General features: G+C 41.2%; 1 protein-coding gene across 3 annotated transcripts in view; it reads right to left on the bottom strand.

Annotated features, from left to right (window-relative positions):
• Window positions 1-26,059, bottom strand: part of Plch1 (phospholipase C eta 1) — a 183,929-nt gene extending 157,870 nt beyond the window's left edge. For all 3 annotated transcript variants that reach the window (XM_052180407.1, XM_052180408.1, XM_052180409.1), the window contains exon 1: window positions 25,981-26,059. In XM_052180407.1, the coding sequence (XP_052036367.1) occupies window positions 25,981-26,059 (79 nt within the window). The remainder of the gene's footprint in view (window positions 1-25,980) is intronic.
• Between the last annotated feature and the right edge of the window lie 1,351 nt (window positions 26,060-27,410).

The raw sequence follows: 27,410 nt of genomic DNA, 5'->3' as shown, positions 1-27,410 counted from the left end.
TGTGTATATATACCACATTTTTTGCATTCATTCTTCCATTGAGGGATACCTGGGTTCTTTCCAGCTTCTGGCTATTATAAATAGGGCTGCTATGAACATAGTGGAGCACGTATCCTTATTACATGCTGGGGAATCCTCTGGGTATATGCCCAGGAGTGGTATAGCAGGATCCTCCGGAAGTGACATGCTCAGTTTTCTGAGGAACTGCCAGACTGATTTTCAGAATGGTTGTACCAATTTGCAGCCCCACCAGCAGTGGAAGAGTGTTCCTCTGTCTTCACATCCTCACCAACACCTGCTGTCTCCTGAATTTTTAATCTTAGCCATTCTGACTGGTGTAAAGTGAAATCTCAGGGTTGTTTTGATTTGCATTTCCCTAAGGACTAATGAAGTTGAGCATTTTTTTAAGATGCTTCTCCGCCATCCAAAGTTCTTCAGGTGAAAATTCTTTGTTTAGCTCTGTACCCCATTTTTTAATGGGGTTATTTGGTTTTCTAGGGTCTAACTTCTTGAGTTCTTTGTATATATTGGATGTTAGCCCTCTATCTGATGTAGGGTTGGTGAAAATCTTTTCCCAATTTGTTAGTTACCGATTTGTCCTTTTGATGGTGTCCTTTGCCTTACAGAAACTTTGTAATTTTATGAGGTTTGGGATAGATTTTTTACAACCAATAGAATTAACACTCAAACCAAAATACCAGAACCTGGTGAAGTGTTATCTTGACTGATTAGGCAAATTATTTTTTTCCAATATCATCACTATAAAAGAACAGAGAAACTCACTAGGCAGAATTCTGTTTAACAGATAGATACATCATAAACTTAGAATGAAGTGTTAACTGTCTAATCAGATGATTACTCCTGTGTGGCCATCTTATCCTAGACAACAAATCTACCGAGAAGAAGCTCTAGGGACAGTTTTGGTCAGGGACAAAGACCAACAATATGGATGAAGGCCAGGTGTGTCCTCATGAGAGATAATTAAGCTAACAAACCCCAGAGGATGGCGTCTGGTCTCCGACTCCACTCCCCCAACCACTGAGCTCTAAATTGCCTTCAGAGTACTTTCTAAAACTAGATTCTGCCTGGACATCTGTAATCCCAGAAGTTGGGAAATAGAGCAGCAAGATCAGGAGTTCAAGGCTATCCTTGGCTACAATAGTGGCACCGATGCTAGATTGAGTTTATGAGACCCTGTCTCAAAATTTAAAGAACTAGACTGATTAACCTCTCAATTCAAAATCTTCTTTAAAAAAAAAAAGAAAGAAAGAAAGAAAAAGAAAAAAGAAAACAATCTAAATGCCTTAGCCTAGATTGCCAGGTCTTGATTCTAATACCTGGCCTTGTCTACTCCTTGAGCACCAGAGGCAGTTCACAGGTCTTCAACCCTACTCTCTCCATCACTGGACTCTGTGCTGCATAGTGTTATGTAACTTGACCCAAGCTAAAATTACCTAAAAGGAAGGAACCTCAGTTTAAAAAATGCCTCCACAGGCTCCAGCTGTAGGCAAGCCTATATGGCATTTTTAAAAATGAGTGATTAACAAAAGAATACACATGGAATGCAATCTCTGATAAGTGGATATTAATTAGCCCAGAAGCTCTGAATACCCAAGGCACAAATCACATAACAAATGACTCCCATGAAGAAGTATGGAGAGGGTCCTGATCCTGGAAAAGATTGATCTACGGTTGGAGGGGAATATAAGGACAGAGAAAAAGGAGGGAGGTGATTGGAGAATGGGTGGAGAGAAGGTTTATGGGACATATGGGGAGGGGGGATCCAGGAAAGGGGAAATCATTTGGAATGTAAACAAAAAATATGGAAAATAAAAATATTAAAAAAAAATGAGTGATTGAATTGGAGGGCCCAGCCCTAAGTGAGAAGTGCCATCCCTGGCTAGAGGTCTTGGGTTCTATATGACAGCAGGCGAAGCAAGCCAAAGAGTGCAAGCAGCAGTCTGCCGTGACCCCTGCAGCCGCTCCTGCCTCCCCGGTTCCTGCCCTGTTCAAGTTTCTGCCTTGATTTCCTTCAATAATGGACTGCAATGTGAGCCTGTAAGCCAAATAAACCCTTTGCTCCCTAACTTGCTTTTGGTCATGATGTTTGATCATAGAGACAGTAATCTCAACTTGGACGGGCTCTAGATTGCTTTCAGAATTCTTTCTAAAACTAGAAATCTACCCGGTATCTTTATTCTACTGCCTGGCCTTGACTACCCCTTAAGCTCCCGTCCTTGCTTCCCACCTGCTGTAATCTTCCTTATTGAAATCCTCCTTACTCTTTAGTAAAGCTAGGTCAAACATCATCCCCAAAAATCTCATGCTGATTTTGTCACACTCAAGTGCCTGTGAAAGGTCCCACACCATCGTGGGGCTCTGAGCATGTTTGTGAACTAGATCAGGAGGTCCTGGAAGGGGCAAATAAGTTCATCCATCTTCATACCCCTAGCCAGTGCCTTGACAAGAACACTCTATGTCACTACTGATTGTATAAATTCACTATTAGCAGATAATAATTCTGAAAGGCAACAAATAATGTTTAAGGGGAGAAATGGAAGGATGAGATGGCTCAGCAGGAAGAGTGTGACAATGCCACTTCGGTCCCTGGATTCCACAAAGTGACAGGAGAAGGCCAATTCCTCAAAGCTGTCCTGTAGAATCACATGTGTCCTGTGGTATGCACATATACCTGCACTCACACACACACATATACTGATAATAATACCAAGAAATAGCATTTTTTAGAAGAATCTTCTAAAAGAACATGATTACCTTAGATTATGCTCTCCTCTCCCTAAACAGCAGTTTGGAGCTAGGAGCTTAAATAGTGTTAACATACATGACATCACAAATACCATAACAATTTGCACATCCTAAAAGTCAACAGTTGATCAAGTGAAAGACAGTTCTAGCTGTGATAGAAATTGGAGGGCTCAGTTCTAGCTGCTGATGTGCTCTGTCTGTGTTTACAAGAGGGAGATGAGTGGCCTCCATGCCTGTTATCTGTTTATGAAAGAGTAACACTGCTATGGTTGCTTTTGACTCCAAAAGCTAGGACTTGTTCCTCCACTGACATCTGCCCTTCTATAGGCATGCTACGCAGAGGGCATGTTATTGGCATGCAGGTTACTAAGCCATAGGGGAAAAGTACTAGATAGGACTCAAGTTCTGGGGCAAGGTGCTTTTCATTGGACAAATAGTTTCCTTTCTACTAAAGGAGATGAAATGTACATTGTCCTTTATAATCTCTCTCTCTCTCTCTCTCTCTCTCTCTCTCTCTCACACACACACACACACACACACACACACACACACACAACACACACGCGCGCGCGGCTATGTGTGTGCCACAGTATATGAGCACGTGTTTCTCTGCTTCCACCATGTGGCTCTGGGAGGTCAAACACAGGTTGTCAACCTCGGCAGCCGGCTCCTTTGCCAAACGAACCATCTCATCTCACCCGCTGCCCAGTTTCCTAATTTTTAATTATATTGTCCTCCACGTCTACAGTCCTTTTCCACTTTCCAAGTATTATTAGAGATGTTGCACTGTAGCCCTCTTTACTGCTCTTCAAAGTAGTACTTTAAAGCAAGATCTGAAGCTAATATAACAATAATGTTCTAGGCATGCAACAAATATAAATATATTTACACAAATATACAAATACAAAATAAATACACTTATAAATACGAATGTGCAAGTATGTATTTCACATTTAATAGGAGGGCTGAGCAATTGAAGCTCTTCCACCAAAATTGTGGGTCTCTTTGATCTTTCTGCCCGTGAGTGAACATTTCTCAACTTTGTAACCCAGTCAACTAAACCCACTTCCTCTGATGTCGCTATCTAAAAAGGCAACTTAGACTTCACGAGAATTCAGACTCTATGTATGTTACATACGCTGTGTAACTTAAGCTGTCCTTGTTAAAAACTGGCCTGGGATTTATAAGAAATAGTTCTTCAAAAGTGGCGTTGCTACCAACAGAGAAATTTTTCAAACAGGATGGATTCAGTGAATATTTTATTTTATTTTATTTGCCTAGCAAAAACAAATTATTCAAATAAATCAAAAAATCTTTTAAGTAACACACCAAACAGCTTAATTAAAATTTAAAAAAAAAACTAGTAAGACTGTCTATATGTGAGAATGTCTAGCCCAAAATGACCTTAAATTATTAATTATCTCTCAAAGTTTATATAACTGGAAAAGATAACCCAAGATCTGTGATGTTTAGGAATTAGAGTTTATGTGGACTTCAATCTTAGAGAGCACAGTATGTGGTGGAAGGACCAAAAGTCACTCTCACTACTGCCATAGCAGGTATAAACTAAGGAATCTTATCAGTGTGTTACACAAAGCCTGTCACTCAGACACTCTGCAAACAAGAGACTTACTGAACACATGAATGCACAACTTCATGGGAATCACCAGAACAACCCGAGTATCAAGTAAACCAATCCCTACTCTGTTTCTGAATAAAGGTTCCTTTTCAGATTTGAAAAATTCAGGTATAGGAAGGAATCAATGATGGTACAATTTTATCTTGTTGAATAGAAAGCAAGCACCAGGGCTGGCAGCATGAGCACGGCATGCTTAAGTGACTCCCATAGGCAGGCAACAACCTCCAGACAGGCTCCTAAACGGAGCACTGGCTCGGCAAAGTTACATCTCAGTCAACACCCCTCAATAATCTGGATGACACATGAATTTCAACTTGAAGATGGCTTAGAAGACATTTCTTGACACATCACTTGTTCTGTCTGAGCAGACGGTAGCACTTGTTTCAATATAAGAACAATCTCCATACATTTCAAATGTCTGAATCCTACTTTCGAATGATTTCCTCAAGCTCCTGCAGCTGACAGGTTCTCCAAACATCCTATTTGCTTCCTGCCTCCATTTTATCTATGCTGAGCACTGGTGCCATTTCATTTTAAAAAGCTGTTTTCTCTACCTGACTATCTTTAATCGACACATATTAGAAATCACTTCCCTATATTATTGTAGAAAGTTAAAATATAACTATCGTAATTCAACGTGAATAAGACTTGACAATACTTAAATCAAAACCAACAGTTTGTATCAAACACATGAAATTTTTGGCATGTCTGTGTCCTTGATTTATAGTCCTTGACTACATCCCAAGACTACAAATTATTTTCTCCCAGACCACTTTATGATAATGATGCATTTTCAATTTGTCAGGAAGCACATCCACCATTGTACAAATACACATTTACAAGGAAAAACCACTTCAACCTAATCAAAAACACCTCTTCAATTAAGATTAAAATACACATCTCAAATATGTCAATCAGCAATTCAAATAAATCTTTAACTAAATGTGAAATAAAACAAGAAATGCTTGCTGCCTTTTACCAGAGCTATTAACTTACCTTAAAATTAGTATCATGAGTCTTACCTTTTTCTGGACTTAAGTTTTTATACACTTCAAGGTCTGCCATTAAATTTAATATTGCTACACATTATTGGCCAAAGCAATAAAATGTTTCTCTAAAGGCAAAGCCTTTTTCTGATACACATCTCCAGAAGGGGAGAAGGCAAAGAAATCCTTAGCAGCCCCAAGCACTTGGCTCATGCTGCCTCTGATGACATGATGACATCGTCACAGTCCAGCTTTTACAGTGTCGAGAAAAGAAATCCATGAGATGATTGTAGAACTTTGTCCTAAAGTGCACAGCGCAGCCAGATAAGCACAGTGGAAGCATCTGCTCTGCCTGCCGCTACTGTGGGAATGCAGGCGCTGTGCCTACTTAGGCTATGAGACGTGCATGCTTAGTGAGTGCAGTGTTTAATGCCCTTAAGGCATTATGCACATTTAATGTCTGGGAACTGTAGGTCTTTAAGCATCAAAGAAACCCTCCTCACCTACGGAGGTCACTGGGAGCTACTGATTACCATAGGAGTGACGCAGGCTGAATGCAGAAAATGCACATACACACAGAGAGACACGTAGAGGCACACACACAGACTACATGCATGCTCTTGGAAGCAAACATCACTCCATCAGAGGCAAACGCTCCCATTAAGAAATAATCTGCATACCGTCTTCTGCACCATAGGCTACTTTTTGTTCCAGTCTGGGCAAGTGCACATTTATTCAAACCGTTATGGCTTTCTGCCTTTTTCTACACAACCATAGCAATGGTCACAGAAATGACTGGAATGGCTCCAACTCAGAAGGAAGGAAGCTAGTCTTGAAACATTTATTCAGTGGAAGCTATATCCCTGCCTTGAGGTTAAAAAAGACCAAAAAAAAAAAAAAAAAAAAAAAAACCCACAAGGTAAATAGCACAGGTCTGAAGAAATCATGTTTTTAGTGAACAAGCTATTATTATAGTACAGTTTTCCCTGGAGTAAATCTATCTGAAAGCTTAATCAACTTCTTTGGATACATAGCTAGACAGATTTGCAAGCAATTTATTATTGTCTTGTTTTCAAACATCTGAACTGGGTCTCTTCACCCTGATTATTAATCCTACTACTCTCAGAATTTTTTCTAGTGACTAACCCCTATTGTCATCTTTTCTCCCTAACTCCAACTCACTTTGTCCACCTGTGGCCCCTGCAAGGGATGTTCAATACGTACAGGACAGAGTCAATCACTGCTGCATTCCCATTAGGGCCATCCAGTCCAGACTGCTACACCTCTACCACCAGCATCCCTTTCTCTAAGGGTTGGTGATTGCAAATCTCACTATCTTAAGAACTCACTGGAAGGTTAAAAGTACTTGGGTGCTCATAATCAGAATATCCTTCTTGCAAGACTCAACCTAATATACATCCATAAACACTATTATACAAAATAGCAGTGAAGAGTTCAGAGGTCTTGGTTTAAGTACAAACCTTCCCTGCCCCCAAATAGATGTGTGTCTCAGAAAATTACTTACACTCTTTGTTCCTTGGCCTCTTAATTTGCACAAGTGGTAGACTAATACCTCCTACTTTAGCATGTGCCAGTGAGAATTTATCCATAAAGACTTTAGAATAGTAAGATTATCATCACTATTATTCTACTTGAAATTCCATGCAGAAAAGCAATAGACTTCAGTGCTTAAACTAACCACAACTTTGAATATAGGATGCATCCCCAAAGCTTGAGATGTCTCAGAAATAATCACGCTTCTTAACTAAAATATGGAGCATACACAGGTTCATCTTACATAAAAGACAAGCAAAGGCTGGAAAGGATGCATATTTCCACCCAATGGCTGCTGAACAAATGCTGAGAAAAGCTAAAAGGAAGGCCTGTTAGACACCCATCCTTCATCACTGGACACATCTAAGTGTACATTCTAATCAAAGAGCACACCCTACACACTGTTCATCTCTGTCAGGAAGAAAAAAAAAAAACAGTTTGGGCTTCCCCACACAAAAAACCTGATGTGCATCAGTAGATAGTATCTACTACCCATTTTCAAGCATCTAAATCTCTAAACAGGCTGAGTACTACTACCCATATTTAATTCTGTGACATTCCACTGGACAGAGATAAACCACTCTTCAGCCCAAGCCTCTTTGCAGTGACCTCTCATTGATGATTTATTGATCTCCCCTTCAAGACTCTTGGCTTTAAAATAAGATGTCTTCATTGTTTTCTGAAACGTTTATTGACTGTTCCACCTTAAAATTTATAGGTTAGTGTAAAAATTTACAGGCTCCTTGTGGGCAATGATGAAGGTGTCAATAAATATAATTCAAGGTAAAACTCATCCCAAGCAAACCAGGAAAGCCACTGGGACCTAAAGCAGGATTTTGCTCATAGGTTCTGGAAGAGACCCAGAACTCACATTCGGTGAGTACATGAAATGCACATAGAATGAATTGAGTTGGGCGGTGCCCCAAAAGAGGTGAAAATTCTATTAGCATTCAGACGTTTCAAACTCATATGGAGATATAAATAAAAGTAGCCAGACTTTGCAAATCAACATCCACTGCTTTGGTATCTCCCATCCATTCTTATGATTGTAAATTAGCTAGAGACAGGTAAACATGTGGGAATCTCTAATGGCTGCTGACAGTGACATAAATCAAAATAAATCTTCCCTAAGAGCTCAGTCTTTAATTAGAGTCTCAAAACTTCAGGAGGCAGATTTTCAAACTTGACCCAACAGTGGTTGAGATGCAATTTTGCCTTGAATGCAGAAGCCCCTTTTTCCTCCTTCTCTGAGAAGAAGAGCCAGACAGTGGAGTGGGGAAGCTAGGAACCAAATCTTAGTGGTACCAGTCTCCACACTCCCGCTAAAACAGCACACTAACCATCGATCATACCCAATACTTAAAACAGTTCATCTTTTCCATGCTCTAACCCAACATCTCAGAGTCCATTGAAAGGCAAATGATACTAACTGCTCAAAACATCTTTGCTGACCGCCAGTCAAACAGGGCCTACATATGTATGTTCAATGAGGACAGAAATACACAGTCATCATAATGCAAACTTCCAACGTCTGATAATGTTTGTCAAGGACACTGAACACGCAGACTGATCGCAAGAGGTAGACAAGCATAATATAGGTCATGAAGGAAAGAAAGGTAAAAGACACTAGGTTGTCATTGCTGTGGCAAAAAACACCATCAGGGGCAGAAAGTGCCATAGTCAGCTGACTCTGCTGTTTTTAATCCTGCAGCAAGAGAGAAACATGTAGAAGGATATAGCAGAGAGAAAGCTGCTTACCTCTTGACAGCCCAGAAGGAGAAAGAAAGGAAAGGTCCAGAACAAGCTACATGCTTCAGGGGAAGTCGCCAATACTTACTTCCTCACGCTAGGCCCTGCCTCCTAATATTGGTAATGTGGGAGGTATCATGATCCAATCACCTCATAGAAACTTTTGATGGGGCCTGGGGCCGTTCATAACAAACCTTAACAGTCTCCATCAATACAGCTTTTCTGCAAGCAAGGGTCTCTGGAAACACCCCAGAAACTGAATGTGTTGGCACACACTTTAATCCTAGTTTCAACCAGGGGGGCAAAAAGGCAGCCAGATCTCTTCTGAGTTTGAGGCCAGCCTGGTCTCCACAGCAAATTATAAGCCATCCAGGCTACATGGTAAGACCCCCATCTCAAAAAAACAAAAACAAAAACAAACAAACAAACAAATGAAACAAAGCCAACCAGATTCAACAACATCATTATACATAGAAGTTTCTGTAAGTCTCACCAAGCCACTCAACACCAAGACCTGGCTAGGAAGGTCCAAGTTCTGAGGCTGCTTCAGAATATCAGGGTCACCACAACCCCCAGCAAATTTGAGGGCCTTCTGCTGACCTCAGACTTCTAAGAGTACAAATTTCTATGCTGACTTAAGAGGGCCAAAACTTTTCCAAAGGACTGGAAGGGTCACTCCTTTTAAAAACCTAGTCCATGGAGCCTTGAACGATTGCTATCACAACAAAATGTGACCTTTTAAGGAAGGGTTTAGTGAAGAACCACACGGGCCACCTCCTCGGTGATGTTTGGGGTAGCAGAGATGAAAAAGACTTTAAAAGATGTTGACTCAGGAGTTCAAGAGGGGAGTCTTTGCATGCAGAGGAGAAGTAGAACTGCCCAGCCATTAAGCTAGTCAAGGCATATTAAAATTAACGTGTGTGTGTGTGTGTGTGTGTGTGTGTGTGTGTGTGTGTGTGTGTAAGAGAGAGAGAGAGAGAGAGACAGAGAGAGAGACAGAGAGACAGAGAGACAGAGAGAAAGAGAGACAGAGAGAAAGAGAGACAGAGAGACAGAGAGAGAAAGAGGCTTTCATTCACAAATCCAGAAAGCTCTAGGGCAGGGCAGGTGTGGACATGAGACCCACTGGGAGCATAGAGCAGTTAGCTAATTACCACTACACTCTACAAGAAAAAACAAAGAAAGAAACCGTACTGACACTTTTGTAATAATTTTCAGTATGTGACAGACCATTGTCCCAGTGCAGCACCTAAATCCCTAACCTAAATTCCCCTTCCGAGAAGAAAACAAGACTCCCACACCATTGCTGAAATAGCGCTGACCGGGTCCAGCAGCTTTGGCATTGCATTTTTACACATTTCAGTGTTTGTGGCTGCATGTCCCCTCCAGGTCACAACACTTCACCTTCTCCTTACTTTATTTTCCCAGGACTGTCTTGATTGATTTTCTGTTCTTGCTAATGACACCATGACAGGAAGGTAAGATGCCGCAGCAATAAGAACATGCAGGACAGTGACTGCTCTGTTGATCTACGCCCCCGACAACTCAGAAGAGTGGTGAGGACCAGAAAGCCCTGAGATCCCCAAAATCTGCCCCCAGAACACAGATCCAGATATTTTTTCCTTGGTTCTCAGGAAGATTCATGACATAAAGCATGGTCTAGACTCGAAAGGATGAAAGCAGGTCTAGTAGGCTAGGACATTTCTAGTTGGTAGAGTAAATAAAAGAAGGACCATAGACCAGTCTTTTCTCTATAAGTCTAATGGAAGAGGTGAGGAGGCTACAACATTCCCTTGGAGTCAAACTGATTCATTTATTGACGCTTCCCAAATCAACTTCTACCTTGAATCTCAGCTCAGGAGTTTCTGATAGAAACCTGTGGTACCACAAAGGGACAACAGAGAAACCACTGGGCAGCACTAAATCAGCAACAGCTAAGCAGCCTGGGAAGAATTAAAGGGTGTGGAGTTGTTGGGATTGATGGCAGAGCCAGAGGATATGAAATTGGAAAGACTTGGGTCCCACCAAGTAGCTCAATAATATCAGTCAAGTTATTTTATATCCATTTGTTGTGGATATGGAAGCTTCAGTTTCTATATCCACAACAGTGCCCACAACAACAAATGTGAGATCCCTAGCCCGTGTAGTACTACACGCAGAACTAGACACATACTCAACTACTCTGTTGTAAAACAAACACTTGGGTCCTCCCCACACCTAGAACACAACTTCAAGATGGCAACAGAAGAATGGAATCCAGACCACACTCATACAAGGCTTCTTCCAATCTTAAGAACTTGGTAGGATTTAGGAAGTTTAACATTTACTCCATATTTGGAATTCTCCTTCTTCTATATAAACAGGCAAGTCAAAAACTAAAATCTTGAATGGGCAAGATTCATCAGGAAAAGGCACTTGCCAGCCAACAATGTGAGCCTGATACCCTGAGTTCAATCCCTGACACTTATACAAAGTCAAACACACACACACACACACACACACACACACACACACACACACACACACACACACACACAAATACATATACGCATGCACACATACACTTAAAATATAAGTAGTAAATATTTTGCTCAGCTTGGTGATGCACACACATAGTTCCAGCATCAAAACAAAAATAAACCTTTTAGATAAGGAAAATTTCAGAAATAAAAGGATTTTTTAAAAACCCTAGGAGATTTGTTGGTGTTAACTTTACCTACATTTGAACCTGGGTTCAACTGCCTGCACATATATTTCCGTGACTCCAGTCCCAAGAATACCACATGGCACACACTCATGCAAACAAAACACCCATACACATAAAATAAACAAGATAAAAATATTGTTTTTTAAAAAGAGACTGAGAAATACTTTCTGAAGCGATAGAGTTATTGACAATAGAAGTAGCTTTGAGGTATAGATCAATGATTAATATTAAAGTTAAAACATCAAAAGTATTTTAATTTTCTGCTTCATTTATTCTCTGCACTGATAGTCAACTAGCACAAATGGCTACAAAAGCTAATTTTGTTAAAGACCTTGAAGAAAAGAGAAAAATATTGCATTTTCATGAATACTAATGATTAAAAAAAGAAAACCAATAACATTTACCCCTTCATATTAATATAATTTAGAAATAATTTAGCATTATGATACATGCAGGACTTATTCTCTAGCCAAAAAAAAGAAGTATATGCTGCTAGTATCAGAAACATGGTGACTACAGTTGCTGAATATTAAATATTTTCACTGAATTATATAATTTAAGAGAAATGGCAAAGAGAGAAGGAATTAGAAATATAACAAGACCAGAATAGGAGGCATAAAAGCATTATTTCCCAGATAGATTCACAGGGCTCAAGCAAAAACAAATACCATTTAAAAGTGTCCAACACAGGCTACCAACAATGACTTTGACACTAACTGTCCCTGAAAAACAACCATCTGTGGCTGACCAACATAACTCAAGAGGACCCCAACACTTGCCCTCACTGACACAAATAGGGCCTGCTTCAAAAACCCATCTTCCCCAGAAGCTGTGCATCTGTTGTTTTACAGAGCAGTGACTTTACAATGTTTATGCCAAGATATGAAGTGCTCTAAGCATCTTTTGAATTCATAGAGTCAACACTCCAAATTATAAAATAGCAGAGAATGAAATCGTTATGAGATCTAAGTGCTGCCTGGATTATATTACTCTACTAGTAAAGTTCAGAACCCTGCTCCACGGACTTTATTATCATTTCTCAGATACAAAGACACAAAACCTGGGGGCTTCTGAGTGTTGCTAGGTCAGGGTGGCCTCACAGCACTGACGTCTTCTACTACAGTGAAGGATGAGCTAGAACCAGTGCTCAGACCCACAGGCCTACAATGGTCAAGATTCCTTGCTCACCTGGCCTTATACAGAGATCATCAAAAACAGTTTGATATAAAAAAATTGTCTCTATATTCTAGTCCTATAAAGAAGTCATTACTAAGAATCTGAAAATGCAAAGACTGGCACAATTTATCCTACTGAAAATCCACATAGCCTTAACTTAACTCAGATCATGGAGGCCAGCTGGACTGGAATGGCAGCTTGTTGGCTTTTAGAATTAACTAAACCCTATTAGTTTGAATGATGCTCAGCACATAACCTTACCCACCCCTCACCCCCAGTGACCTGGAGCCAATCTCATCAACTGAGAGTGTCACCAGAGTTTGATAGCCTGGGTTCAGTAGGTGGATAAAATTCTGGAGCCACCTATCTGTGATCCATTGCTAAGGAGCCAGAGAGATCTGCAGGGTAGTGCTGAAGGCAGGTAGGTCTTCTGCCTGCACCCATCGCAAAGCTATGGTTCCTTCCCACTCTCCAGCACTTGAGAGGCAGTCCTACCTAAACTATCAGCCACTTGAGTGGTGTAAATTGGGAGTCTCATGAGAGTAAGAGAATCTGTTCACCACATAGACTGCATGGCTGACAGGTATAGCCAAGAGACCTCTGGTAGACAACAAAGAGAAACCACAAAAGTAAAGGCAGCTCTAGGAAGCATCAACTGGAATCAACCCCACCATAAACCATAGGGAAGACAAGAGCTCGCAGCCTCCACTGACAGCCTCGCCCCATAGTTTCAGCAGGCTCCAGGTTTCTGGGGGGGGCGGGAAGGATGCACATTTCATCTCTCCTTTTTGCTCCAGGTCTGTCCCCTTCTTTTCTTTTTGCTACACTTTTGGCATTATTTTTACTTTATCATCATCTTTGACTTGTTGTGTTTTTATTTTTATCATTTTCACATACTTATAAAAATTTATACAGTTTGGGTATTATTGTAGAATCATTTCTTTGCTTTCCTCTCTCCCACCCCCATTTTTACCTTTTCTTTCTACTATACATTTTGAGACCTGATCTTTTAGTTTTTATTTCTCTTCTGACGTTCCTGTAGCTTTGATTGCCTTTCTCATTTGGGGGCACTGTCTGGCCTCTTGCTCACTCTCCTCCTTGCCATATCCTTCTTGACCCACCTTCTTTACCCTTAGCCCCACCCCTGCTGCACTCTCCTACTTTCCCCCTTCCCCTGGCCCCCTTCACATCATTATTTTCATATTTATCCCAAGTAAGTTTTAACTTTGCAGCACATTCTGCGTCTGCACTGCTGATTTGTTTCCTGACCACTGGTGACGTGAGCAGGCTTTAATTGGTTGTAAACCTGTTTCTGTATCTCATACAGTTTTGCATTGCTGCTATCACAGCTTTTTGTTTTCCTGAATGATATTCAGGACTGAACCGTCAAGAGTGAGCACTTTGATGAGAAGAGTCCAGAATAAAATCCAGAGAGATGTCCAACTGCATGTGTAATTCATAACACAAACACACATAAGATCCAAAAGGCAATGCAACAAGGCTCTCCCAAAAGACCGTAATTCTTCAACTACTACATTCAAACAGACGGAAACAGGAACAACACTGGATGGAGATTTCAAACGTTTACTAGTAAAAATGATCAACAGGAGACAGGTGAATGGCTCAGTCAATAAAGGTGGTTGCTATTCAGACCTGGTAATCTAAGAACCCTGAACCCATGTAAAAATGGAAGGAGGCACCTACTCTCAAAGGACCTCCACATATGTGGCATGGCATGCTCATATGCATGTGTACACATACACACATATAGTAATAATAATAATAATAATAATAATAATAGGATCTGGAAAATGGCTGAGTGGTTAAGAACACTTGTTGCTCTTCCAGAGGACCCAAATTTGATTCCCAACAGCATATGGCAACTCAAAACTATCTGCAACTCTAGTTCCAAAAGAGATGAGACCCTCTTCTGGCCACAATGAGCACCAGGCATGGATGTGGTACATAGACATTGGTGCAAGCAAAACCATACGCATAAGATAAAAATAAGCTTAACAAACAAATACTGTAATGATCAGTGGCCTAGGGGATGGTTGATGGATAAAGTTCTTGTCACACAAGCATGAAAACCATTTCAGGCCTCTAGATTACTCATAAATGCCGGATGAGTATAGCAACTGTCTGCAATCCAAGTACTCAGGAGTTATAGATAGGTCATATCAGGAAAACACTGGTCAGCTAGACTAGCTAGAATTGGTGGCTTCTTGGTTCAACGAGAGACCAGAAATAAATTGGAAATCAAGGAGAGACACCCAACATCTATTACAAACATATCCATACATGCACGCATACAATGATCAGTTACCACAAAGAGAATACAAACAGATGCATTCAATCATAAACATAAAGAGGGATGTCAGCAAAACAGAGTAAGGGGTCAAAAAAATGAACAATAAAAACAGCAATATAGATTTAACAGTAATATAAAAGAAAAGAATCAGAAAGGATTTTCAGATTAAAAACATTAAAGTCAATGTATGAAATTAAAAGCACAGTCAAAACCATCAACAGGCTCAACCAAGACAAAGACAGAATATCAGGGATCAAGAAAAAGAGCTAAGGAAATACTATATTAAAGTTTCAATAAAGGAAAAAAAAAACAAGTACAGTAACACATGTCTTTAATCTCAGCATTTGAGAAAAAAAACAAGATATCACTTTCTTTCTCTTTTTTTGTTTTGTTTTTTTTGTTTTTTTTTGTTGTTGTTGTTGTTGTTTTGGGATTTTTTGTTTGTTTGGTTTGGTTTGGTTTGGTTTGGTTTGGTTTTTTTAAGATAGGGTTTCTCTGTATAGCCCTGGCTGTACTGGAACTCACTATGTAGACCAGGCTGGCCTCAAACTCAGAAATCCGCCTGCCTCTACCTCCCAAGTGGTGGGATCAAAGGTGTGCACCACCACTACCACCACCTGCCAGCACAAGATCACTTTCAAGTTTGAGGCCAACCTGGTCTACATAGGAAGCATCAGGTCAGACCCTGAATTGGAAAAACAAGAAGTAAAGAATTGTAAGAACATTGGTTACAGAAGAAGGGGTGGAAAGATTGTAAGAGCCAGAGGATCCGAAAGCTTGCTGTGAGGCTGTCTCACAGTTATGTCAGAAGCTTCACCCGTAAAGTCTCACCAATATGACTGTCTAAACATGATCTGAACAAGGACAACAGCAATAGATGTGCTCAAGAAGACCAGGGGAAGCCCATGAGGCTCAACCCTACACAGAAAACTACAGGCAGCTCAGACATGCTGAGCTCTTTGAGAAACACTCTTCCTCGGAGAAGAGCACACTACTTGGTTATCTAATATCAAATGGTTGGACTGGAAAAATATGCATACAAGTAATAGTAAGCAGGTTGTATTTATATATATATATATATATATATATATATATATATATATATATATTACACATATATATGTATAGATATATCACATATAATTTGTATTATATACATATATACATATACATAAATGTATGCAGCAACAGTGGAAGAGAGAGGTCATGAATTTGAAAGCAGGTAAGCAGGAGGTTTAGAGGGAGGAAAGGCAGGGAAAAATTTTGTAATTATATTATAACATCAAAAAAAGGAAAAATATTTTAAACTAGAGAAAGATATAAGGCTAAATGTAGATGAATTGCCAAATTTAAATCAAGAAGATATAAAACACTTAAACAGAGCTTTAAGAAACAGAAAGACTGAAGCAATAATAAAGTAAGTGTTCCTGGGGGGGGCGGGGAAGCTCAAGATAGATAGACAGATGGACTCAGACAAACTGTGTGTTTTGTAAGGAAGATCACTAAGATCAAATTGTCGAACAAGATAGAAAGGCAAACACAGTATAGAGCTCATTTACCAAACTAGATAAGGATATGGACAGATGGACACACACACATACACACACACATGCTCGCACGCATGCATGGACTGGAGGGAGGACAGACAGACAACAAAAGAGAAGAAAACCCGAGAGCCGCTTCTCACACAAACTGAGCAGTCAACAGTACATTAGAGGGGACGCGCGCGGCTGATCACTTCCTATCAGATTCAGGGTGGAGACCAAAGCCCTGACTATCTCCACTCTTAGTTAACATTTGAATCTTGAAATCTCATTTGCAGCAGAGACCAGAGAGAACTGGGCTTGGTGGCACAGGCCTTTACTCGGAGCACTCTGAAGGCAGAGGCAGGCGGATCTCTCTGCTGGCCTGGCCTATACAGCGAGCTCCAAGGCAGCCAGGGCTACATAGAAAAACTGTCTCAAAAAAAGTAAATAAACAAACAAATACCTCTATTGAGATAATATACAGTGATAGCCTTAGGTCTGACATACTCAGCCTAGAATCGCATGAGCTACCTCCTAGAATAATCTGGGGAATTCTGAAAATGTCCTTATGCCTCAGCTACCCAACTATACCACATATTAGAAACAGCGGAACCTCTAAACTAGAGGAAGGAGGATCGTTTTTTGGTTTTGTGTTTTGCTTTTTGCTTCCCCGGGTGTTTCTAGACTATGTCCCTTTGGTCAAAGCATTGATTACAAATCTCTTCAGCTGGAAGAAAAAAAAAAAAAAAAAAAGCTTGTGCTTTTGCTAAAACAACCCGGGAAGGCTGGCGAGGCCGGCGACGGCACTGTTCCAAATAACTGCCATTTGCTAATAGACGCTGATGTTCAATTTCAAGTTGGCACAGAAAGCAGGACATGAAACAATATGTCCTTCTAGTTGGGCGTAAGCCACTGTCCTTTATAAAACAGAAAGAGCTGTGACAAATCATCACTTGCGTACCAAACGAAACAAAGTTTTCATAAATCCTACACATATTCCACCCAGGTAGGGTCTGTGTAGAGTGATCCTGCTGACCTGAAGTCGAGACTGTGCTCTCCCAATGCTCGTGATTCTGAGACCACAGGCACAGATGGGAGCATTTTTCTTGTTCATACAGCTAACATAAACTGCATCTTCTTAACTATCAAAGAAGCCCTACACTGCTCAACGACTCTCTGCGTGTTTACCAGGCCATCGCTGTGCTGATATTGAGAAGCCCGTGACCTTGTCATGGTAAGGTCTGTTCCACGCTGCCTACAGTAAGAACTACCCCACAGACAAGCTCATTTAAAAATCACACTGCAGAGAATTTTAATGGCATGCAAAATACCCCAGTTACGTGCCTTTACTGATAGTGCCATTTTAATGAGAGACAACTCCAGTTTCAAAATTGAATGAAACACATACCTATATAACCAACACGGGACCTCTAGGAAGTATTATTAAAATGAATTTGAACAGCCTAAGGGTTCTCACAGAAATAATTTTGTCTTGGTTCATTTGGAGTCACTGCACATTTGCAATAATAAGGTAGACTAGGATTCTAAGAAGAAACATTGTCCTTATGTGTCAGGGTTATTGGTCTCTCCTGGGTTTCCTATGGCAAAAGTCCAAGTGACTATAGTCACAGAACCACATGTTCTACGGCATAAAGATAAAAACCACACTCAACATAGTCCAGAAATATGATTGCTATATAACAGATGGTGCTTATCTTCTCTGTTATATAAAATAAGGAAATCCTATCTGTGGTATTTCCTAGGGACTAGAGTTTGGATTCCTAACACCCACCAAGAAGATGGGCAGATGTAGCAAGCAGTCCATAATGTTGACATTTGAGATCCCCCAAAGGCAAGGTGGCTCGCTAGGTCAGTCAAGTCCTTGCGCCATTAAAGTGGGGAGAGCAAGCAACAGAGGCACCTTGTATCAGCTGCTAGTCCACATACACACATATGCATGCCCACATACACACACATGCATGTCCACATACACACACACACACACACACGCACGCATGCACACACACACACACACATGCATGTCCACATACACACACATGCATGTCCACATACACACACATGCATGCCCACACACACACACACATGCATGCCCACACACAGGCATACTACACACACATTAACATAGAAGAGAAAAGGGAGGAAGGAGGGAGGAGAGGGGAGAGAGAGAGAGAGAGAAAGGAAGAGAGGAAGAAAGTAAAGAAGGAAGAAAGCAAGCTTACTAGAGGAAGGAGGGAGAGGCTTTGCAGGCAAGAACAAAGATCAAGGAAGCATATGAAGGGAAAGGCAGGAGTTGCCAAGACAGGTATCAGGACAGGGGAAGCTCTCCAGACTTGATCCATCCCAAGGTTGACGTCCATCATTTTGCTCATCAGCTAAGCACTGGACAGATCAGTATGCAGGCCACGAGAAAGACTCAGCTTGGCGTGCACTCGCTGTAATATGATCAGCATATACAGGAGAACTATAGATATGAACATAGACTAAACTACTTCCTGCTATGGGCTTTAAATAAAGACAATCTGGATATCCCTTTGAACCCTACAGCTTACATTTGGTAATTAACGCAAACACATTTGCTGAAAGGAATGAGCCCTAATACAAACACATCATATTTCTGTTGAGATGGCTTTTCATTTACACATTATAAAGGGACAAACTGCAGTTTTCCATCTTTGTTTTGACAGATGGGAGATAAAAGGTTTTCATGATTACAAATGCAATCGCTAATAATTATTATTGTGGCCTAAGGAAAAACTCCAGATCGTTTGTGTAGCTTAATTAAATAATTATGGTGCCCTAGAAGGACACAGAGTCCACTGGTGAAGAGACGTCTCATCTTTCTATCAATCTCCGCATATATTAGGCACAGAGTATGAAAGACAATTGGGAAAATGAAAGGGCAGAGGAAAATTAATTATAATTATGGAAATGCAGCTTAAAGAATAAAGGCTTAATTGTGTAGCACAGGTCTAAAGGGAAATAATTCTCACTTAGTAACCACTTAACATGTGAGAAGTCTGCAAGTCTGTAGGAGAAGTTGACTTACTAAACGCACTATTTCTTCCTTCTAATTGAGTAATGAGGAAATTGGGGTTCCCAAGCGTAGATGGATGAAAGGATCACAGCCCTTTTCTATTTTTCTCACCTCCGAAAGGCTGCAGGCTTCAAAGTGGAAAAAATGGATAATCTAATGGAAAGGGCCAGCCAAGGATCTTTCTTGAAGGTGACAGACGTGTTTGACATAATTAAAAGTGAACTCTGCACCTTCTCTCCCACCCAGGCTGCCCACACATCCAGACCTTTGGTTTGCCATTTTGTTGGGCACTCAGCAGGGACTTTTCATCCCCTGTATTACTATACAAAGTGAATGTCCTTGTCAAAGAAAGCTCAGCTGGGAAATCACAAGGCTTCAGTTTCCCAGCCAAAAGCTTTCACTGAATTAGATTCCTGGAAAAAAAAAAAGAGGCTGAATCATCTCAACGTAAATTTTTTATAGACAGACCATTCCCTGGCTCTGATCAATGCAACAGGACAAGAAACAGACACAGTAAATAATGCCAGTGTTTAGGGACATGAAGTCACCCTAATCTAAAACACTAATAGACAATCACAACCTGCCAGGAGATATGAGAGAGCCACTCAAACCTAGACCCTTACCCTGGGTGTCCAGGGTGGCAGAGATGGTGTGCTGAGGAGCGTGTCTCACTCAGGAGCCAGAGAGGGAACCTGCTACAGAAGAATAACTTAGGGATACCTTATGGTATTGGCTGATAGGGGTACCTGACACTGAAAAGTAAGAGAAGAGGTCTGCAGAGAGGAAAACACCATCTCATACCCCACCCATCTTCTACAGCCTTGGAAATACAGAGAAGACTCAAGTGAGGAAACATGGGGGAATAAGAATTGACAGGGCAAGCTACCTTAGTATCCCAGAGGCAAGAGAAGCCAAGTGCTAGAGATAGAAAGGCCAACAGAGAAGAGATAAAGTTGAAGGGAGATGATGGATTCTCTATCTCATGAACTCTTAGTCACAGAGGAGGTGAAAGTGGAACTAAATATTCAGTACTGGTGGTCCTGATCACTCAGCACCAATCACATGCAAACAGATATCCAGGTATAAGCAGAAAGACCTCAGTTCCACTATCTCTTGTCCACGTACCAAATTGAAGGACGGAGGCTTCACATCCTGAGGACAGAAGCAAAGACAAATGAATTTGCCTTCCTTTAGCCATCAACAGCCAAATCAGGGCTTAGACTTTGACAGTTAAGTATAGCCTAGCTATTTTGGTATGATTTAAACCTGCTGATGTTACTGACACTTCTTTTTACTTTTTTGAGGGGGAAAGTCATAATATATTTTGATCATATTCCTTCCCCTTTCCCAACTCTTCCTAGATCCTCCCTACCTCCCTGCCCATGTTCTGCCTAAAAGAATAAAATCAGAACTAAAAAACACTGTTAGTGACGTTCCTGCGTTTGCCTTTTGCCATCTAGCTCTCACTGGTGTTACTTGGTCTTGTCAGTGCTGGACTCACTATGCACTCACTAATAAGTGGATATTAACCTAGAAAACTGGAATACCCAAAACATAATCCACACATCAAATGAGATACAAGAAGAAAGGAGGAGCGGTCCCTGGTTCTGGAAAGACTCAGTGAAACAGTATTCGGCAAAACCAGAACGGGGAACTGGGAAGGGGTGGGAGGGAGGACAGGGAAAGAGAAGGGGGCTTACGGGACTTTCGGGGAGTGGGGGGGGGGCTAGAAAAGGGGAAATCATTTGAAATGTAAATAAATTATATCGAATAAAAAAAAAAAGAACTAAAAATCAGAAAGATAAAAAATACCAAAACAAAACATAAAGCACACACACACACACACACACACACACACACCACAGAGTCCTTTTTGTGTTGGTCAACTATTCCTGGATATGAAGCCTGCCCTGAAGTGTAGTCAGGATACCCTGTGTAAGTTCATTGAAAAAAACTGATTTTCCCTTTCCAACTAGGTACCAATTGCAAACAGTTTCTGGTTAAAGACAAAACTTTGTATCTGCCCACACCCCATTCTCCAGGCTGGGATTTTGTCTGGCTTAAACTTTTGCCATCACAGTCTCTGAACTCCTACGTGTACCAATCCCATCATGTCTGGAAGACACTGTTTCTTTGTAAACACCTATGATGAGCCTTAGGGGGAAGAAACAAATACAAGTGAATCTAGTCGCATAATTCACAGCAGTTATGCTTGATTGCTGCTCTTCTAGAGGGCCAGAGATCTCTTCTAAGGGCCAGAGATCTCTTCTAAGCACCCGTCTCAGGCGGCTCACAAGAGCCTTTGACTTGGCTCTTGTGAGCCGAGGGCTCGGGGATCCAACGCCTTCTACTGGCCTCAGAAGACCCCTAAACACACAGTCATAGTCTCACACACATGCACATAGAAATGAGGACAGACACAAAAAATTTATAATCCCTAACTGAGGCTATCTTATAATTGAACATAGAACTAATTTGATCTACAAGCTCATCTTTCAGCTATGAGCCATCTGCCAGCTTTTCCCATTCCTACACCAGCAGTGTTACAAAGAACAGAGTTCTATTTCAGTTTCTGTTACTGTGATAAACACCGTGCCCAAAAGGAACTTTGGTTAAAAAGAGCTTGTTTTTGCTTATACTTTGCATGTTATAACCCATCACTGAGGGAAGCCAAGGTAAGAACTCAAGAAGGGGCCCTTGCAAACCAGAACCATGAATCAGAAAACCACGGGGATTACTATTTACTGGCTTTTCTGACCTACTTGACTTACACCTCTCCAGGATCCGCACAGCCTATAGCAGGCTGCACCCTCCCATATCAATCAAGAAAATGCCCTACAGACAGGCCCACAGACCAGACTACTGGAAGTAATTCCTCATTTGAGGTTTCCTGTTTCCAAGATGACTGCAGTTTGTGAAAATACTCAACAAACAGATAACAATTCAGGCCAAAGCAAGATGTTTGTTGGATTAAGTAGTCTCTTCAATTTGGCCTGTAATTTTTCTAAATCAACTCCAATGAGAATATATTGCCATTATAACCAGAAAATGAGTCTAGGATGAACTTTATGAAGACCAATGCTACATTTTCAACTTTTATTCAGAATCTTAGTGTACAAAGTCCCCATTTTAATGTAGTTCTTATCTCCTGGGAAAAATGCTCAAGTCTTTGTGGAAAAATAAATGTTAAGACATTTGTTCATTCAAATGGGCATATTTTAAAAGGTTATCGCATGTGTGGTATGATGCTTTCTAGTTTGTGATATAAAGGGTTTTCTCTCTTTATCATAGTTTACTTGGTTCTATAAGAACTGTCAGCAACATAAACAAAAAAGCCAATTGTTAAGCAAACATTGATTAGTGAGCATGCCTACTCTAGAAGCCCCTCTCTCCAAATAAACATTTCTTTACCACACCTTCCCTGGCTCAATCACTCTCTTGCTCTCTCTCTTTCTCCCTCCCTCCCTCTCCCTTCCTCCATGTTATGGATGCGATCTAATATTATTCTTAGCACTTTCTTACCATGAAACAGGCCAACATGTTCACTGAATTTACTACCCCTACCTTGATAATTTCACTGTTCCTACCTCACAGGTGTTGAGTCCTAACATAGACCAACACACTTGTTAAGTTCACTGTTGGTACCTCAACCAAGTTTTTTAGTTCCCACAGACAGATGATCAGGGTGTCTGTTAGTCCTCAATCACTGAATCTCTTCAGGCAAAGAAAGCCAGTATGATGACTTGCCCTATCAGAAATCAATTCTTAAAGCTATAGTTGCATTACAAATGAACAGAATCACGGTTCTAACTGGCTTTGAGTCCCTTAATCTTAAGAGGATTTAATATCTCTAAACCTTTTGAGAAGTAATTCTTGAACTGTGAAAAGCAACAGGTTTACATTTTTAGTGCAACACTGCCCCCTTGTGTACCTTGTGTTTGGTGAAAAGTCACTCACAAAAATGTAAAAATTTTAACTCCCAGAGATAGTTCAAACGAATCTAAGATACTAGAATATAACCTTGAAACCTATCAAGACCAGCACACTTATTTCACACTCCCTTACCATGAAACAGACCAGTATGCTCACTGAATTCACTGCCCCTACTTCGGTAAGTTCACTGTTCCTACTCCAAGTGTTAAGTCCTGACACAGGGGAGAATTACATGCCTGAAAGACTGTCTAATGTGCTCAAGTTCATCCACTACTGGCTAATTACAAAGCAAATACTCTTGAATAGAATTCACACCTCTCAAGGCCCAGGGGTGTAGTTGAGTGGGGAGTTCTTGCCTGGAACTCATTCCTTACATGGGATGACAGGCTACATAGGACAGAAACACTGGGGTTGTGGAGTCCTGAAGATCAGAGTTTGAAAACCAAATCTCTACTTCAAAACCTCCAAGCTTCAGGGACTCTATCCAAGCAATGGGATGAACTACTACAGATTTCCAAAGGGCTCAGAGAGCAGTGCTCACTATTAGGCCCTGCACATAGTCTTCCTCTTGATAGCTAACTGCCATTGTCAACTGAGTCTTCAGACGCACCTAGGAGACATACCTTCGGGTGTGTCTGTGAGAAAGCTCCCAGGGAGTTAACTGAGGAGGAAAGGTTCACTCTAACTGTGGATGCTGGTGCTCCAGAATGAATGAAACAGGGGAAAGGAGGACAGGAGCTAGGCACAAACGTTCATCTCTACTTCTTGATGTGGAGGATGAGCTGCCTCTTGCTGCTGCCTCCGTAGTTAAAACATTAGACACCATGCTTCCCCCAGTCAGGGGCTGTGCCTTCAAGCTGTGAGCCAAAATAATCCCTTCCCTGAAATACAAAAGAGCTGGGCAGTGGTGGCGCACGCCTTTAATCCCAGCACTTGGGAGACCGAGGCAGGCGGATTTCTGAGTTCGAGGCTAGCCTGGTCTACAGAGTGAGTTCCAGGACAGTCAGGGCTACACCGAGAAACCCTGTCTCGGGGGAAAAAAAAAAGACCAAACAAACAAACAAAACAAAAAGAATATAGATAGATAGATAGATAGATAGATAGATAGATAGATAGATAGATAGATGATAGATAGAGAGATAGAGAGATAGATAGGTAGAGAGAGTAACATGCTAACTGAAATATAACTATAAAAACATATCAGAATTTTATTCACATCGTAACTGCAGTTTTAGCTCTCCAGACATTTACAATAAAAGAAAACGGCAACAAATTGCAACATTTCAGCAATACAGTAATGCTCTGTCTCTTGAGACAAATAAGTCTTAACAGAAAATACCATATGACTGACAACATGAGTGTAGACATGAAGCAGTCAACAGAACTCTTGGGTGAGCTTCAGAAGAAAAGCAAGACAGACCCTTATTTCTAAAGTAATATCCTAGTCATTTCCCACATCTTCCCTGTTGAGGGGTCTTTACCATGACAATCAGAGTCAGCCTAGAAAGATGGGCAGTGATTTAGGGGTTAGCTGAGGTGGCAGGCAGAGCCTCCTTTCTTTACCTGTAAAATAAAGTCACGCTCTGTGGGGTCATACAAGGAGTCTTGAGAATACAACTACTGGACCCAGTGAGTGGAGTTGCATTTGTCACAGACTTACCTTTAAAGTAATGATACACATTAATCCTGTCACCAATATCATGGATATACCCAAAAGCAGGACGTTAAAAATAAACAGTAGTGTATTTAATTAAACATCACCCAGATCTCATGAAGAAACCTCTGTATCTCCTGGTATCTCTGGATCTCCTCTGTATCTCCTGTTCCAATGGACGGTGCTCTACAAATTCCAGTACCAGAAACCTTTGGCTCACAAATAAATTACTCCCGTGGGAATCTTGGAGGGGGGTGGACAAAGCTTATCCCTGACTATGAGACACTAAACAAGAAGTTATCGCCTGGGTTAAAGGCAGTGGATTAAGATAATTATTATTTGTCACGAAAATGACTGGTATTGATTACTCTCCATTCAGCTACAGTAATCCACCCTGCAGACATTCTGAAGTGTAGCACGGGTCTCTGTTCTGTTTTCTTGTGATCTGGTACACTGGTTAAGTCTTCAAGCCCCAAAGGACACCAATGTAAGTGAATGGACTTCTTTTGAATGAGTTACTAGAACAGGTGGCCATCAGCTTGCTTTAACATTTGAATTTGGAAAGCACACATCTTTCTGGTAGAAGCACTGAACAGCGAGCTTCAAATATTGACTGAACACTCCGTATAAGCCCGGCCCCCAAATAGTTACAAACATTAGAAAGGTAGGTACACTAGTAGAGTCAACTCAAGTAGAATGGCTGAGCGACCGGAAGGAAGTACACCACTGTTGTTGTCTAGGAAGTTAACACTGCTGAAAACTGCAGGTCAGTGTGTCTGGTGGAATTTTAAGACAATTAACTATGAGCAAGTGAACTCAAGCTCTTGGTTCAACACAACAATGAGACTGTACTTGCATCCGGAACAGTACAATAAAAGTACTTTCCGAAAGCAGACTTTCAGCTACATAAATACGACAGCTCACCATGACACACACGGTTGTCCACCAGAAAATGCCTGCGGTACTGCACGCAGTTCCTCTTCTCGGCGTTCCAGTAGCTCATTGTCGGAGGATTTCTGGCACAGCATCAAAATGAAATTGCCCTGTCAAGGGAGACAGAATGAGGCAGGAATGAAAAAGATGGCAGCCACACACTCACACGGGCAGCACATTACCGTGTGTTGCCTAGCATTAGGGACAACACATGGGGCTACAATTTGGAGCAGGACTCCTCCAGCCCACAACAAACTTCCACAAAACTTCCAAGAACTTGAATGCTATATTTTTTTTCCATACCAAAACAATAACTCTTTCCAACAGCATCATTCTCCACTCGGTTACTGCTGTCTGCTAAGGAAATAAAACTATCATTAAGCGGGTTTCAGGACTGGTTTTTGTGCCCCAGGCCTCACTTGCACTTCATCAGGACCCAAAACAGTCAATCCTGACAAATTTCCATAGGTTTCACCAGCAAGTGAGCTCTCATTCGCAACTCCTGAACTCTGTGTTGGTGATATCTGGTGGGTCACGTAACCAATTCACGAAACGTTAGAAATTATTGCAAGGTCCAAGTGGGTACAGATACACCAAACCATAACAAAGTTTGCTTGCCTTCTTTTCATTCATTGCAGCTATTTATTTAGGGCCACTAATCCTTGGATCCGCCCAGGCTTACAGATGTAACTAGAGCTGGCCAGGCCTCCAGCACAATGCACTCCCAGAACCTGCAGAGATTCCGGCCTCTGCAGAGACCAAACACTTGAAAAGCAGAGATCTGAGCTGATGAATTAAACTGCAAAGCCAATGTGCATGACCCTGAACAGGGAGGCCTTTGTTCACAAGGTTTGGCTAGTGACTTTTCAGAATTCCAACCTCCTTTCTGTTCATATCACTACGCTAGGGGGTAAAAAATAAAAAAAAAAAAAAAAAAAAAAAAAAAAAAAAAAAACCCGCAAGGCTGGCAAGAAGCAAAACCCACAGGTGGCAAATTGTTTTGTCATCTGTCCTATTGCAACAGTCTAGAGTACCTCAGGATGAAGCCAGTGGCTTAGTGAAAAGGGTAAGGTATCCCAGTGCTGTCTGTCACCGGGACAGCTAGTGGAGGCTCCAGGAGCTTTGGTAACATTTCTCCTTAACCTTCCACAACGGGGATCTCATCTATGTTCAGCCTACTTGCTGCTCCACACGAGCCAGGACGCCCTCCCCTCCCTTTTCCTTCATCCTTGCCAGCTTAGAATGATGCTCCTGTCCCTGGAGGCTGGGGGGGGGGGATTAGAAAAGCATGTGGAACTGACCACTGAGAGACACGCTGGAGGGCAGTGGACTACAGAAACAAGCCTACCTTGGCCCTCCAAAGCAACATCTCATAGTATAAAGATCCCCAAATATTTTTAGATATATAAATAATGTAGTAA

This window comes from Apodemus sylvaticus, chromosome 4, assembly GCF_947179515.1.
Source record: "Apodemus sylvaticus chromosome 4, mApoSyl1.1, whole genome shotgun sequence".
Classification (NCBI taxonomy): domain Eukaryota; kingdom Metazoa; phylum Chordata; class Mammalia; order Rodentia; family Muridae; genus Apodemus; species Apodemus sylvaticus.
The sequence above is the reverse complement of the archived record's forward strand: the minus strand, read 5'-3'. Positions and strand labels throughout refer to the sequence as shown.